This window comes from Quercus lobata, chromosome 2 (genome assembly GCF_001633185.2).
Source record: "Quercus lobata isolate SW786 chromosome 2, ValleyOak3.0 Primary Assembly, whole genome shotgun sequence".
NCBI classification, from domain to species: domain Eukaryota; kingdom Viridiplantae; phylum Streptophyta; class Magnoliopsida; order Fagales; family Fagaceae; genus Quercus; species Quercus lobata.
The window spans coordinates 79,569,682-79,585,006 of NC_044905.1; the positions used below are offsets into that span (position 1 = coordinate 79,569,682).

Below are 15,325 nucleotides of genomic sequence, written 5' to 3' on the forward strand. Positions count from 1 at the left end.
TGTAAATATGCGCCTCAAGAACTGAACTGTACGATGAAACCAACCTCGTCAGTCTTCAGCTCCTACATCCAAGTATCTCTTTCCTCCACACATATGAACATGTTTGTGTACTTTATTTTTTTTGCTTTTAAGGTTCAATTTTTATTGTTTTAGATTTGAAGTGGGCTACAAAGCCTACAATGAACAATCAAGAGTGATGAGAGAAAAATAACTCCAACAATATATATATATATATATATATATATATGATTGGATACACATTAGCTAAGTGGAGAAAGTTTTGAATATTTGTATTAATATTATTTGGCTGGACCTATAGCTATAGACTTAACTTATAACTGCATTTTAAAAACGAGGTTATAGGTTAGCTATAGCCTCGTTGTTTGAATGTGGCAATACGCCATATCCAAAAAAACGCGGCTGAAAATACTTACAAATGCGGTTATAGGTTAGCTATATTTGAGTTTTTTTTTTGGTAAACGTGGCTTAAAAAAACACGGCTATAGTCTGTGCTTTTTGTAGTGATTCACTTGTTAGACAAAGTAGCCAACTTATTCATCATCTGTAATGTGAAATCCATTAATACCAATAATTAAAAAAATAAAAAAATTACAATGTGTTATAAATTATAATATAAGAGCATTCACTTCGGTGGGTGAATAATAGAAAAATGTGTAAAATTTAAACCAACATAATTCATTTTGTAGTTATTTTTTTGACAAAGTTTAGCTACAAAATTGGTTGTAGCCTAAGGTTACAACTTTACTCAATAAAATAAACATTATTTTATATTTTGAAAATTTGACCGTTGAATTGCATATTTTTTACACTCTCAATACACATGTCAAATTTTTTATCAATTGGATATTATTTACTATACAATCTACAAGTTTATATTTTATGCATAATTTTAAACTACAAAGACTTGCAATTTAAATAATTTATTAATGACATATCTATTGATCTTTAATTTTCTAGAAATTTTGCAAGTATGGAGGATATAAAAAGAAAATGTAATCCAATGATGGATTTGTCAAAATTCATCTCTAATGAGTAAGGTTGTAGTTTAAGACTACAACTAATTTTGTAGTTAAATTTTGTCTTTATTTTTTGTTTTTTGTTTTACATAATACTGTGTGAAGAAAGTAAAAAAAAAAAAAAAATAAATATAATGTAAAATAGATAATCTAATATAAGGTATTTTGAAAAGTGAATATGTCTTTAAAAAAAAAAAAAGTAAGTAAGTTCTTATACTTAAAAATAGATATAAATTTTTGCATGAGTTGATCCTAATATTCTAACACAAATTCTGACATACTTCATCAGTTAAACCCCCCAAAAAAAAAAAAAAAAAAAAAAATCCAAAAATCTTGCCGGCACATCAAAGATGGGTTGAACTTTACTGTATGATGACATTAATTTTGTACAATTTTTACCTAACCCTTAAAGAAAAAGGAAGTAAAAACGTTGACATGAATGTTAGAGCTAATAAAGTTGCTAGACTTATCAGTAATAATAATAACTGATGCTTTGGTGGAAAATAAGCTTATGCATGTGCATATTCAGTTAAATATATGGCCAAAAAAACTGAGAAGTTCTGTTAGAGATAGTGAGAATGAGAAAGTAGTGTTGGTCTCTAATGCTCTAATATAGAGGCCTGACATGCAACTTAATTTAAGCCTATTCAGTAAGGATATGTTCATAATTTCAATTTTCTGATATATAGTAAAAAGCATTACCTGCTGCTTTGTAAAGTTGACACACTGTTGAATCACGTAAAAAAAATTATCTTTTGTTTATTTTCTCTCTGTTTTACAAAATTACGCAGATAAAAAATCTTCACCAAGTGTTGCGCAAAATGTATTTATTTTCATTCTATTCATAATAATTACCTGTGATCTTGATTTTTGTTAGTGATTTTCCTCTCATGAAGCATCGTATTAAATGTTCTTTGCAGGTGTCAAACTCTAAATGGCAGCCTATGTGGGTGGTTCAGTTTTAAGAGATGACAATACTTAAGGGGCCAACATAATCATGGCTCTTTTTTGTTTACAAGGATCCCACGTCAAGCCTTGAAGTATAATCAAAGAAGAAACATCACCTACTCTTCAACTATATAAATGCGATATCTAAACCTTGTTTTTCACACAATCGCATCCAACATGAAGCTGCTAGAGCTAGCTGCTACTGCATTCTTTCTCTTCCTGGCATCGCATTTGATGCTGACTGGTAATTTCATAACACGAAATTTTCTTATTCAGTGAATTAATCACAATGATGTAATATGCCAATGTTAATGACTCAGTCCCAAGTATCAATCTGCCAATTTTGTGTGGTTGACTTTCTATGAAGTTTGAAATTGGTGTGTGCTTTTGTTTCTATTTCCCTTTTAATTTCAATGAGTTATGGTTCCTAACTAGAATTTACCATGTTGATGTAATTGAAAACAATATTGCAGGGAGTGTAGCCGCATATCAAGTTACACTTAATGTGCACAACAAATGCCTTTTTCCTATATGGCCTGCAACAGCACCAAATACTGGCTATTCAGTGATAGCTGATGGTGGTTTCTATCTTCCATCAGGTAAGATTCAACGTATTTATGCTCCATTGACATGGAGTGGGCGGATTTGGGCCCGAACAGGCTGCAAATTCAAATCCAATTGGAAACCCGCCTGTGAAACCGGTGACTGTAAAGGAAGACTAGCATGCAATGGACTTATAGGCAAACCCCCAGTCACGCTAGTGCAAATTGCACTACATGGAAATCAGAGCAAGTCAAGTTTTTATGATGTGAGCTTGGTTGATGGCTACAACATCCCCGTTTCAGTCACAATAAGCCAAACACCAGAACAATGTACCATTAGAGGGTGCTTGCAAAGTGTGAACGACGTGTGCCCACAAGAGCTTCAGGTGTTAAATAAAAAGGGGGAAGTGGTGGCCTGCAAAAGTGCTTGCTTGGCATTTGATAAAGACATCTTTTGCTGTAGGAATGCATATGGGACCCCAGAAAAGTGCCAGCCTAGCGTCTACTCAAAAATCTTTAAGGATGCTTGTCCTTGTTACTATAGTTATGCTTTTGACACACCCCCACCATTGGTAAACTGTGCCTCGGGAGAGTATGTGATAACATTCTGTCCTTCAGGTTGGGGTGATGCATACACATCCATATAGGGTGTGTTATATAGCTTATATCTCTATGGGTGTCTACTTTCTGATTTGATTATAGGCTGATGCTTGTCATGCAAGTTAATACAATAAATTTGTACTAAGGATTGACTGCAGAACTTCTTGATGTATTAGGAGCTCCAGACCAAAAACTCAAACTTTGTTCTGATCATCCTACTTTAAATGAATTGGAAATAAGGTCATTCATCTATAATCTACTTGAGTTTGTGTAACAGAGGCTTGCTTCATACATTGATTCAAATATTCCATTTCATCTCAGTAGCCTTGTTATGAAAAATAGTGTCAAGAAAGTAATTATACATATTGTCGACATTTGATATATATCGTGATAGCTTTGACAATGCAATGCTCAATTATTGACTTATATATAGTAGACTTGTAGTACAAAATAATGTTTTTAAAAATTTGCACTTTTTATTCAAATTATATATTTATATATATATATATATATATTTATGAGATAAAATTCAATAAAGACAGAGTATAAACTTTTTAGTTTACACCAGCCAATAAGAACATGTCACATCAGACTTTTACTTAAATTCTTTATAAAATCAATACATCTTAATACACCTAATAACATTTAAAAAAAAAAAAAAACATATTTCACGTGTTTCCTAAAATCTCACTCCCTCCTTAGCTCTTGTGTCTCCAGCCACAATCTTGAGGCCAATTGTGGCCAACTATCTTGAGTCTTGCAAACCTAAGCCACTAAAATGCCCTAGGAGTCCCTTCAATCTTTCCGAGGTAAATTTCTAGAAATACTATATAGCACAACACTCCTCCAATTTTCCAGTTTTACTTATTATACGTGTGTGTAATGCACTTTCTTTTAATCATATTTGAATACATAATATCATTATGGTTTAAATTTGGCAGATCGAACACTTGATAACCGAGTTGGAAAAATATTGGCCAAACTTAATAGGAGATAATATAAGTTTTTGGAAAAATCAATGGGACACCCATGTTACCTATTCAGAGGATAGGCTCGATGAGTTTGGATATTTCTCTCTGGCATTAAAATTGAAGAAAAATGTTGATATTTTCAGCTATCTAGATGACGAGGGAATCAAGCCATTGCCCAAGGTATTATACAGAAGTAGTAAGATCAGTGAAATACGGTTTTTTTTTTTTTTTGAGATGTTATTAGGTGTATTAGGATGTATTGATTTAACAATGAGTTTAAGTAAAAATCTTATATGGTATGTCCTTATTGGCTGGTGTAAACCAAAGGGTTTACACCTCGTTTTTATTGAATTTAATCTCTATATATATGTATGTATGAATCTATGTATTTGAATTTGAAAAAAATTAAAAAAAATTAAAAAGACATGGAGGCTCATTTTTAAATTATGCATTGATTGAGGCTTTTTTATATGAAAAAATAATTCAAGATAAAAATTGATTGAGGCCAATTAAAAAAATTTCAAATTCTATGTTATTCAGGACTTCAAAAAAGAAAAATCTAATTTTTATTTATTTATTTATTTTTTGTCAAATAAGAGACAAAAAGCTTGTGTGCACAACTGGTAGAAACTTAGGATTTTATGAAAGATAAATACCAAAAGATTTGGTGAACACAAATAGCTTGTGCGCACAAACAATTTCATGACCAAATTCAAATTATGATTTCCTATGTTTTGAATTTTTTTCCGGGCAGATAATTATGCCTCCAAGCCAAGTTCTTCTCCAAGCCAAGTTCTTCCAAATCCCAACTCAATCCAAACTAAAGAAGACTATGCATATATGGCTAAACTATACTTTGCATCTTTAAAGTTCGGTCCAAGTTTGTTGGGTGTAGTTACTTTTATTGATAAAATCTCTTAACGTTAAATAAGAGTTTTTTTTTTTTTTTTTTAGTTGAGGAAATGTCAAATAAGAGATTTAAGGATAAAACCACGCTAAAAAAAAAAAAAAAAAAAATTAGTATCTTAACTTAATAATTAAAAAGTAGTAATCTATATATATATATTATATATATAAAACCGAAGCCTCTGAAACTTCCACAATTTTCCATGTCAGCATAATATTAAAAAAAACAATTTTCCATGTCAGCACAATATTAAAAAAAAAAAAAAACTAATTAAAAAACCTTCCTTTAAAAACTCCAAAAAAAAAACCCTACGGGAGCAACATATCTGAAGCAGTACACAACCAGCGGCTGTATCTCCATCTGAAGCAACATATCTGAAGTAGAACACAACCAGCGACTGTATCTCCATCTGATGCAGCATATCTGAAGCAGAACACAACTAGCGACTGTATCTCCATTTGAAGCAGCATATTTGAAGCAGTACACAACCAGCGGCTGTATCTCCATCTGATGTAGCATATCTGAAGCAGCATTATCGCTAAAAGTTTGTCCTCTGATGATTGCTCCACTCATGCCCCTGCACAGACATACAATCTAGACGTGGTAACCCATGATATTGATAGTTATCTTTATATATATCCTTTTGGAGCAACATTATTGACGTTAATGGAAACTCATAATATTGATAGTTCTCTTCAAGAAGATTATGGTTCTAATCATAGGGATTTGTTATTAGTGCAGTGAAGGTTGATCTCTATTGAGTAGTCACATATTTTTTTTGTTTTGTTTTGTTTCAATAAATTTTAGGATTATAATCTTCTGATTGTTTATGCCTTTTGGAACTTCCAACAGTCATGGATTATTCTGGGATATCTTCACCTACAACCATCGGCTTCACAAATTTACACCTCATTATAATTTATTTTATTTCTATTTTTTTTTTGTTTAATAAATTTGAATTTAGGATCTAGATGATGATATACATACATGTGTGTGTGTGTGTGTGAATGTATTGGTTGGTGTAGAGTTTGGTTTGAATTCTGGGTTTTTTGCTATGGCAATTCACTCGAAATTTTTACTATATTTGAAAAAACGAAGTTCTTTTTAGGGTTTAATCTATTGTAGAATTATAGTTTCTCACATTATTTGGCTAGGGTTACATTGCAGTTGATGATAAGTATATCTGAATGTATGTATGTATGCTTTGGGCTAGCTTTAGTTTGATGATTTAACTTATGTTTGTTCCTCTTCTTGGCATTTGTGAATTAAAGATTTGAAGAAAAAAAAGTTTTGTAGCTGATACTAGATTATTATAGCAGGGTTTCATTGATTTCTGTTTGATTTTTGTTGATAAGGCTTTGGGAGAAAAAATTTTCTATTATAATACTGTTCTTTTTCTTAGAATTCAAATCCTACATGAAGCAAAAGTCTCTAAAAAACCAAGAAAACAAACACATCTTCGATGTTGTTCTCTCACTACCAAAATACCAGTGTCTCCACTATTGCTATAGCTATTTTCACTAGGGGTAACCAATCTTTTTGTTATATTTCTATATTGTGAAGTTGTATATTCTTTGGTTTTGTTTCAATGATTTCTAGGCTTTGAATCATCTAATTTATTCTTATTATTTTTGGACTTTTGGAAATTTTAACATCTAATTCTTTGATTTCTCACTTTTTTTTTTGCAAGATCTGAAATTATCTAACAGATTTCAACAACTATATCCACAAATTATTCTTTTGAAGGTAACTCATCTTTCTCTGTGTAATTACATAGACATATATATTTTGTTTTGTTTCAATAATTTTTTGACTCAGAATATTTAGATTCTTTAATTTTTTTGGCATTTTGAAAGTTTTAACATTTGAATTTTTGGGTTCATTTTTTGCAATAACTGAATTTGTCAACTATATAGCCATGGATTACTCTTTTGAGTGTAGCCACATCTTTCTCTTATATTTCTCTGTTGTGTGATCAAATATTTTCGTTATGCTTTAATAATTTTAGCTTTGAATCTTATATATAACCAAAACTTCTGAGACTTCCACAATTTTCCATGTCAGCACAATATTAAAAAAAAAAAAAGTAATAAAACTTTTCTAAAACCCGACTCTACCTCTCCCTTTCACGATGCTCTGCCTCCCGATGCTCTGCCTTTCCCTTTAACGATACTATGCATTCTCTTCCCTGCCTTCCTCTACTAGCTCCCCCTTGATCAAACCCTAAAATGCTAGCCTTATTTGTCTCTACTCTAGTCATGTATCTTCTCCACTATTTGGGTATTGGTCACATTTCCCTACCTTCGGTATTCCCCTCCCAGTTGCTTCTCTGCCTTCTGGCTTTCAATTATTTTGAAAAAACACACAGGTTGAAACATGGTGTATGAATTATATGAAATTTCTAATATGTATTGGTGTTATTCGATTTGATTATATTGGTTAAAACTTGGCTATATGATGTTTTTAGAATGACTTGACTATTTAAATTTTATATGACTTTAAAAGGTTTGCTTCTTAGTTGAATGCAGTTCAGCTATTTGATAAAATTCCTCTTTCAAAATATGCATAATACACGTCTAATATGAGTGTGTATATTCAATATTGTGTTTGTTTCTATGCTTTTAAACATGCATCATTGTTTGTAGTGTGAAACCCAGTTGAAATTTTCACCATTTCAATCAGTCTTTTTTGTTCATAACAAACACACAAGATAGTCTAAAGAATTACATAAAAATTATTACTTTTTTGTTTGATAAGTTGTGGTATTTTATTAATGGAAACGATTAATATATGCTCAAGATAATGAGCATGAGCACATCTTAACATTAAAAAATTATGCTTAAAAAGATTGCTTCTTTCAGCTTTATTCTGCAATGTTTTATATTCTATAATGTTCTGTTGATCAAATTGGTTGCAACCTAATAATCCTAAGTAGGTGACATTATTTGCCCATTTAGTAAGCCATTCTTTTTCACATCTTTGCTAAAACTTCTATTTTGCAGAGTGCTTTGATATGCTTATCTAAGCAACATTTTGTGCTAACCTTACATGAATTTTCTAATATGTGTTGGTGTTGTTGGATTTCTTTCTGATATTTCCAAAATGAATTTACTATTTAAACTTTATATTTTAATTATCCTTAATTTATTGTTATGTTGGTGCTAAATGTTATTCAAAATCATATTTTAAGAGCTACTTTTTGGTTTTTGGTTTTTTTTTTTTTTTGGGATTTTTCCAATCTTCTATTAAATTTGATTGAAATAGTAAGCTTATAATTTAATCTCCATTATGATTTCAAATTTAATTTTTCCTACTACCAGTTTGATAGTTATCGTCATTGAAAGTGTCAAAGTTTATAATTTTAGTACAAATTTTGTAGTTTGTTATTGTGATTATCATGTTTAGTTTCTGCGGAAATATAATAATGATGACTATGAAAGGCTTATTTCATTTATTATTTTAATTTATGAAGGGATCTAAGAATATATGCCTCTCTAAAAATGGTTTTTTACCCCAATTGTTTTAGGGGCTCTATATACCTGAGAGACTCTTTAAAGTTTGAAGTTTCTAAGTATGTTCTTAGTTTTCGATATTAATTGGTGTCTATGTCAAATTTATGTTTCATCCCCCCCTCTCTCTCTTTTTGTATCATTGCGTTATTATTTTATTATTTTTTTAATAATGACTTTTGTGTGTTAAGTCAAAAAAAGTGGGAATGTAATTTATATATATATATATATATATATATATAATTATAGGTTATTTTTGGTAGTGTAATTGGGATTCGGCCATCTTTATATAGCTGTTGGGTATGATTTAAAAAAAAAAAAAAGATTCTATTGATCATTGATGGAATGCAACACTTACTCTTCTAAGTTTATGAAAATTATTCTGAAGGAAAAATGTCAACAAGAACTTATTTCTTTCAGTAGGTTAATTACTTACTTTCAACAAAAATAATTGTCAACAACTTGCTTTAAATTATCCCGTGCATCGCACGGGTTAGCGACTAGTTATTATAAAACAGATGTCATAGATTGAATTTCATATTTATATATTAAACTCCTTCATAATTCACAAAAGAATGGCATAGCCATAATTAAATAGAAAAATTTATTGTGATATGGAATTTAAAATTGAAAGCCAAAAATAGGGCTCAAAACATGCCCACTACATTGGACGAGACATGTTCATGTTGGGCCCATAACTAGTTTAGTACATTGGAACAAAGCATTGAAGCTTAGCCCCATAAAAAATTGGACCCAAAAGTCATATTGGGCTTATATATTTCTAGAACCGTCTTTTAAACCCAATCTGCAGCCCTTAACATTTCGATTTAGGGTTTGCAATTTATCCCAACGGAGCTATAAATATGCGCCTCAAGACCTGAGCAATACGATGAAACCAACCTCTTCAGTCCTCGTCTCCTCCACCCAAGTTTCCTCTTTCCGCTTGTTTTCACACACGGACACATACACACGTATGAACATGTTTGTGTACGTTTTATGCTTTTAAGATTCAGTTTTTGTTGTTTAAGATTTGAAGTGGGGTTACATTCAACAATCAAGTGATGAGAGAAAAAAATAACTGCAACAATATGATTGGATACGCTCCATGATTCATTGGTATTTAAGTCTCTGATGATTATTTACTTTATATTTGCTTTTTTTTTTTTTCTTGGGTTTTCATTTTTGTGTAGTACTTTTACATTTTCCTGTGTTTTGATTTAGTTCTCTTTATCAATTGTTAGATTATATGTTTCTGGGATATGATGAGTAAACCTTTTGGTCCGTGTTTCTGAATTAACCGTGACTGATAACATTTTAGCACTCTCTGATCTCTCTCTGTTTCTATTTGCTTTTTTTTTTTTTTGGGTTTTCATTTTTGTGTAGTACTCTTGCTTGTTTCTGTGTTTTGATTTAGTTCTCTTTATCAATTGTTAGATTATATGTTTCTGGGACATGATGAGTAAACCTTTTGGTCCGTGTTTCTGAATTAATCGTGACTGATAACATTTTAGCACTCTCTGATCTCTCTCTGTTTCTATTTGCTTTTTTTTTTTTGGGTTTTCATTTTTGTGTAGTACTCTTGCTTGTTTCTGTGTTTTGATTTAGTTTTCTTTATCAATTGTTAGATTATATGTTTCTGGGATATGATGAGTAAACCTTTTGGTCCGTGTTTCTGAATTAACCGTGACTGATAACATTTTAGCACTCTCTGATCTCTCTCTGTTTCTAATTTCTATCTTTTTTTTGTTCTTTCTTCCAAAAATTTTGCCTTTTTAATTAATAGATCTGTAATTTTTTTTTTTAATTTTTAATTTTCTTTGATATTGGCTCTGTGATTACATGCCTGAAAGGGCAATATACGCTATTCCGACTCAGAACATGAGCAGAAAATTCAATTTTGAAAATGAGAGCTTTTATTTATTTTGTCATTTTGGTTTGTGTGTGTATGTGTTGTATTGTTATGCTGTGATGAATTATGAATAAATTCACATGTCAGACTTCAGAGATTATTACAATCAATGAGAAGTACATTCATCTATTCTGAGCATAATCTGTGTGTTCTGTTTTATTTCTCTTGGGGCATATGTTTTTTGGCAAAAATATTGGAAGGGAAAATGTAATTGTTTTTTTGTTTGATGGTATGCATAATTTATTGTTGGATATTATTAACATTGTTGGGGGCTTAGTGCTTAGAAATCTAAATACTGCACTAGCGAATAAAAGTTTTGTTCAACACTGTGTGGATGCACTATGCTCTAAAGGAAGGTGAATAGTATAAGACTAGCTGTGATTGCTAAATTGCATCTTATTTTTTACCTTGGTCGAAATTGAAGCGAATGAGGCTTTCATGAGCTCTAGTAAAATGGATAAGGCAGACCTCTTTAGTTTGCTGTGCTTAGTCGAATTGTAATGTGTATTTTCTTGTTCTTGGAGGTTTCTGCTGGAAGAACTATAGTTTGAATCACTCCATGTTTACGGATCAAAAATAAAATAAAATTGCACTGAATGTTAAGAACTTAGAAGCACCTATTGAGTCGAAATGCAATTTTTTATAATTAAAATTTCATAAAAAAAATATCTAAGCTAACTAAGCTTAAGAGCTAAAGATTATTTTTCTAAGGGTCAATCTTTAAAATGGACTAAATTGATAAAAATTAAATAACTAAACAGAACTTTTTAAACATTTTTTCTAACTTCAAAAGGTGTTGATGATTCTTGTATATCCTGTTTAACAAATTGCTAAATATAGGAAATCTGGGTTTCCTGCCTCGTAGTTTATTGGGTTTACTAGGAGAATCAAAGATCAATGGTATTTCCTCCTCGTGATGAGTATTATAGTTTTTTTTTTTTTTCCAGAGATAGTTTCAACATATAGTTAAACTTTAGGTCTCCTATTAATCATGTGATTTTATCAATTGTGCCCACTGGAATTTACAGAGAATTAAAACTTAAAAATTCTTTTCCGTTTATAAAACTATCCTATTATAAAAAAAAGGGTCATATGATGCTTTTTCAATGAATGCCTAAGGACACTCATCAACTAAAGTCCTTCTCAGGTTCTTTAAACGTGAAAACTTGAAAACGAAAAATAAATGATCACTTGAATCACGGTGAACATTTTGGTTATCTGAAATTCTCGTGTGTGATTGCATCTTGTCGCCCGTCGCTGTTGAACTCGTTTGGTTGTTTCGCCTTCCCATGATTTGCCTTATGTAGAATGTCTCTTTCTTACCTCTCTCTTAAATATCTAAAGCTTTTCGACTTAATTTATTATTATTATTTTCTAAAAGCTTCCGTGTTGAATTAAAAAAATGTTAAAAGAGAATGTTTTGATAGATTGTGGTATTTATAAAGAAATACATGTACTTGTCATTTTTTAATGTGGACTTTCTCAGAAAAGATCATGTTGAGAAAAATGATGATAAAGAATGTCTTTACTTATCATTCTTGAGATGTACAAATCACACTGGAAAATTACATAAAAACTAACAGAAGTAATTCTCTATAAATGTTTTTCCTAAGTTGAAAATGCAGTATTCATGAGCATATTTTAATTCAAAAAATTAATAAGTTGAAATATAATCAAAATGTTTAGTATTTCCTACTCTTTGTTCTGTCGATTTTTGAAACTTCATCTAAAACTTACAATGAGAGGTAGAGGGCATGTATCTGCTTTGTCATTTATCACTGCTCCAAAGTCATATTGAATCATTCTTTGGCTGACCAAATAACAATGGAAATTCATTATAATTTTCTGATAAACTATGGTCTTTGGAAATATTCTTCAATGACTGATAAATTTGGTACGTAGACCACTTATCCTTGGGCCTGGAAACCACACATTTATATGCAATTTTCAAGAACTGCAAAATTTCCTTGTCATGACCTTATACACTGTGTTATCAATGGCATCTTTGATTCGACTAGATGTGGAGAGACGATTCACCCAATCCACCAAGTTACTTTTCAGTCTATCCTCAAAATTGCTCACTTCATGAGGTATTTGCCCAGTCAACAATTCCAGAAATATCACTCCAATTCCAATAGCATCCCTTCTCAGAGAATCAGCCTTTGTGTTTAGGCATTCTGGAGTTGCATAACCAAGTTCTTCCAAGTTCCCATCAACAAATCTACTCTTAGAAACATCGTCAAAAGTCATCACACTTGCCAACCCAAAATCCATTATCCTAGCGTCCAAGTCCTCAACGAAGACGATCACATTGGAGCATATGTTTTGGTGTATGATTGGAGGATGGCAACCATGTTGCAGCCGAGCTATATCTAGTTGGCCAATCCAATTCAATACCACTTCACGCAACAAAGAGTACAAAGTCCCATTACGCATGTACTTAATACACCAAAAGCTTCTCCTCCTCTACCACACAAAACCGCAAAAGTGGTGCCAATTTCGGGTGCCTAAGCTGGCCTATTCGGTTCATCTCTAAATGAAACTGCTTCTCCTCAAGCTTACAAGTATTCAACCACTTGATTGCAATTGCCGAACCATCACACGACATAGCCTTATAAGTAACACCCGTTCTAGTCAATGCAATTATATTTTCCAGTCTAAAACTGCTAGTTGCCAGTTGCCACCATCATTCATCAAAACAAGCGGTTTTCAAAACAAAAACACTTGAACAAGCTTATGACCCTTCAATCTCTGACCCCAATCATCATCCAATCCCATATACTTTCTTCTTCTTAGTCAACCTCAAATGATACAAACACCACAACCCCCGCCCTCCCCTACACCCCAACCCCCCCCCCCCCCCCCCCAATCATTTCGCTCTATACATGAAAACCCCCCCACCACAAGAAGATTCTAGGCACCCCCTAGCTTCCCCCTATCCTTTCCTATCCTATCCCCCATAAAAGTCCACTATTTCCTTATCAAACTCAGCTAAAAAACTCGATATCCTGCCCCAGAAAAACCATTATTAGATAAATCCGAGTACATGTTAGATATTGTACCGTACAAATTGTTACCTAAGAGCATTAGTAATTTAGTATCGGGGATTCTAAAAAATATTCAATTTTAGTATTTTAAAAGTTACTTTATTTATTATACCATATCACTTTACAACACATCTAACATCTCAAACTCTATTTTTTTTTTCACTCTATTTAAATTTTCTTTCTTATTCTTTTTTTTTACTATTTCTCTCTCTTCCTCTTCCTCTAAGCAACCAGCAACCAACAACTATAACATCACACAACCATCACCACTCACATCCTAGCAAACCCACTAGACACTAGCCAGAGACCACCACCATAACCACAATAGTCACAACCATGCCACCACCACACCAACCACCAAAACCCAATAAAAAAACCACCAAACCCACCACAAACAACAAGAAACCTCTACCAACAACCGCAAGAAATTGCTACCACAAGAACCACCAAGAGAAGAAAAAAATACACACACACACACACACAAAGAAACCACCAAAAATTACCAACATCAATGACAAGAAATTGCCACCACACCACCACCAAGAGAGAAAAAAAAAAAAAAAAAAAAAAAAAAAAAAAAAAAAAAACCCACCCACACACAACAAGCAAACCCAAAAGCCCACCACTACCAATCTTGTTGATCTAGAAAGCTGTAAAAAACATGCCGATCTCCACACCACCACGCTGATCTCCACCTCAACTGTGCCATTATGACCTCACCATGCCAATCTCCATGCAAAATGGTCCAATCCAGCTCTGGTGGCAAGTTGAGAGAGAGAGAGAGAGAGAGAGAGAGAGAGAGAGAGAGAGAGAGAGAGAGAGAGAGAGAGAGAGAGAATGATAAGTTTTTAAAAAGCTATACATAAACACTAAAAAGTAATAAGCTAGCTTATAAGTTAGTTATAAAAAGTTGTACTAAAAGTTTTGTTTGGAAACAACTTATTTAGTTTTTTACTAAAAACGTGTTAAAATATACTTGTACTTTAAAAATGTGAAAAAAAAATTTGAGATTTTAAAAAGATGTATATATAAGCTAAAAGCAGTACAAGTACTTTTTCTTTATGTGTTTTTATTTATTTATTTTAATTTTTTATATTGATTATAGTATTAGTAATAATAATTTTTATAGAAAAAAGGAATATTGGTAATGATATGGAATCATGGTATTGGACCAAATAAATTGGATTATAATATAAATATATATTTTTAAAAACTTTAAATTGGAAACATGGGTTCTAACTTTAATAAAATTATAAGTATATGAATATAAAAAAAAATGAAGTATATATTTGTATATATTAAATTTAATATTATAGAAATTAGTGGTAATTTCGAAATAGTACATTAGTATTGACTGGTATGAAAATATATCTTTATCTCAACTAAATTGAAATAGCTTTTGATACAAGAGTGACTCCTTAAGAAACATAGAATTGGCCCAAAAATTGGTTCGAAATTTGTATCATTTGAAAATCAAATGCTGCATACATTAGCTAATTTGGGGTTGACTAAATTTTTGATTTTTTTACTAATTTAGCTTTTATGTTTGTGTATATGTTTTCAATGTTTCAGTCTTCATCTTCTCATTCATATTCTCTCTCTCTACACACACATGCATAAACATGGTTTTATTTTTATTTATTTATTTTATATTGGGTAATGTAACATCTATAACAACTGAGTTGATAAACTTTTTCCGAGTTATTGTTGTAACTAGAAAACCAATATCGGTTCTGTGAAATATAAGTTATAACAATAACATGTCTTTCGGAAATTCATAAAAGAATTGATGAATAAATCATAAAAATATGATCCAAATCAAAGCTAAATATTTATGCACGGAACTGTTGGTGGT

General features: G+C 31.5%; 1 protein-coding gene, 6 non-coding genes and 1 pseudogene across 8 annotated transcripts; 7 read left to right on the forward strand and 1 right to left on the reverse strand.

The window, feature by feature from the left end:
• Positions 1-3,308, forward strand: LOC115965947 (thaumatin-like protein). Of its 2 annotated transcripts, none has more exons than XM_031085278.1 (3): positions 1-72; positions 1,958-2,229; positions 2,459-3,308. In XM_031085278.1, exons 2-3 carry the CDS (start codon positions 2,121-2,123, stop codon positions 3,172-3,174), a joined length of 825 nt encoding a protein of 274 aa, XP_030941138.1. In that variant the 5' UTR covers positions 1-72; positions 1,958-2,120; the 3' UTR covers positions 3,175-3,308. The 2 variants fall into 2 exon arrangements, with proteins under 2 accessions (XP_030941138.1, XP_030941130.1); XM_031085270.1 differs by having other exon boundaries at positions 70-101.
• A 6,258-nt stretch (positions 3,309-9,566) lies between these two features.
• On the forward strand, positions 9,567-9,651 carry LOC115978431. The gene has a single exon (XR_004088716.1). It is a non-coding gene; the product is annotated as a small nucleolar RNA Z199 (small nucleolar RNA).
• A 117-nt stretch (positions 9,652-9,768) lies between these two features.
• On the forward strand, positions 9,769-9,846 carry LOC115978500. The gene has a single exon (XR_004088770.1). It is a non-coding gene; the product is annotated as a small nucleolar RNA SNORD18 (small nucleolar RNA).
• Positions 9,847-9,961: 115 nt separating this feature from the next.
• On the forward strand, positions 9,962-10,039 carry LOC115978502. The gene has a single exon (XR_004088772.1). It is a non-coding gene; the product is annotated as a small nucleolar RNA SNORD18 (small nucleolar RNA).
• A 113-nt stretch (positions 10,040-10,152) lies between these two features.
• Positions 10,153-10,230, forward strand: LOC115978501. Its single transcript, XR_004088771.1, has one exon. It is a non-coding gene; the product is annotated as a small nucleolar RNA SNORD18 (small nucleolar RNA).
• Positions 10,231-10,339: 109 nt separating this feature from the next.
• Positions 10,340-10,426, forward strand: LOC115978433. The gene has a single exon (XR_004088718.1). It is a non-coding gene; the product is annotated as a small nucleolar RNA U54 (small nucleolar RNA).
• A 45-nt stretch (positions 10,427-10,471) lies between these two features.
• On the forward strand, positions 10,472-10,565 carry LOC115978437. Its single transcript, XR_004088722.1, has one exon. It is a non-coding gene; the product is annotated as a small nucleolar RNA R64/Z200 family (small nucleolar RNA).
• Positions 10,566-12,212: 1,647 nt separating this feature from the next.
• LOC115971782 lies at positions 12,213-14,179 on the reverse strand (annotated as a pseudogene).
• Between the last annotated feature and the right edge of the window lie 1,146 nt (positions 14,180-15,325).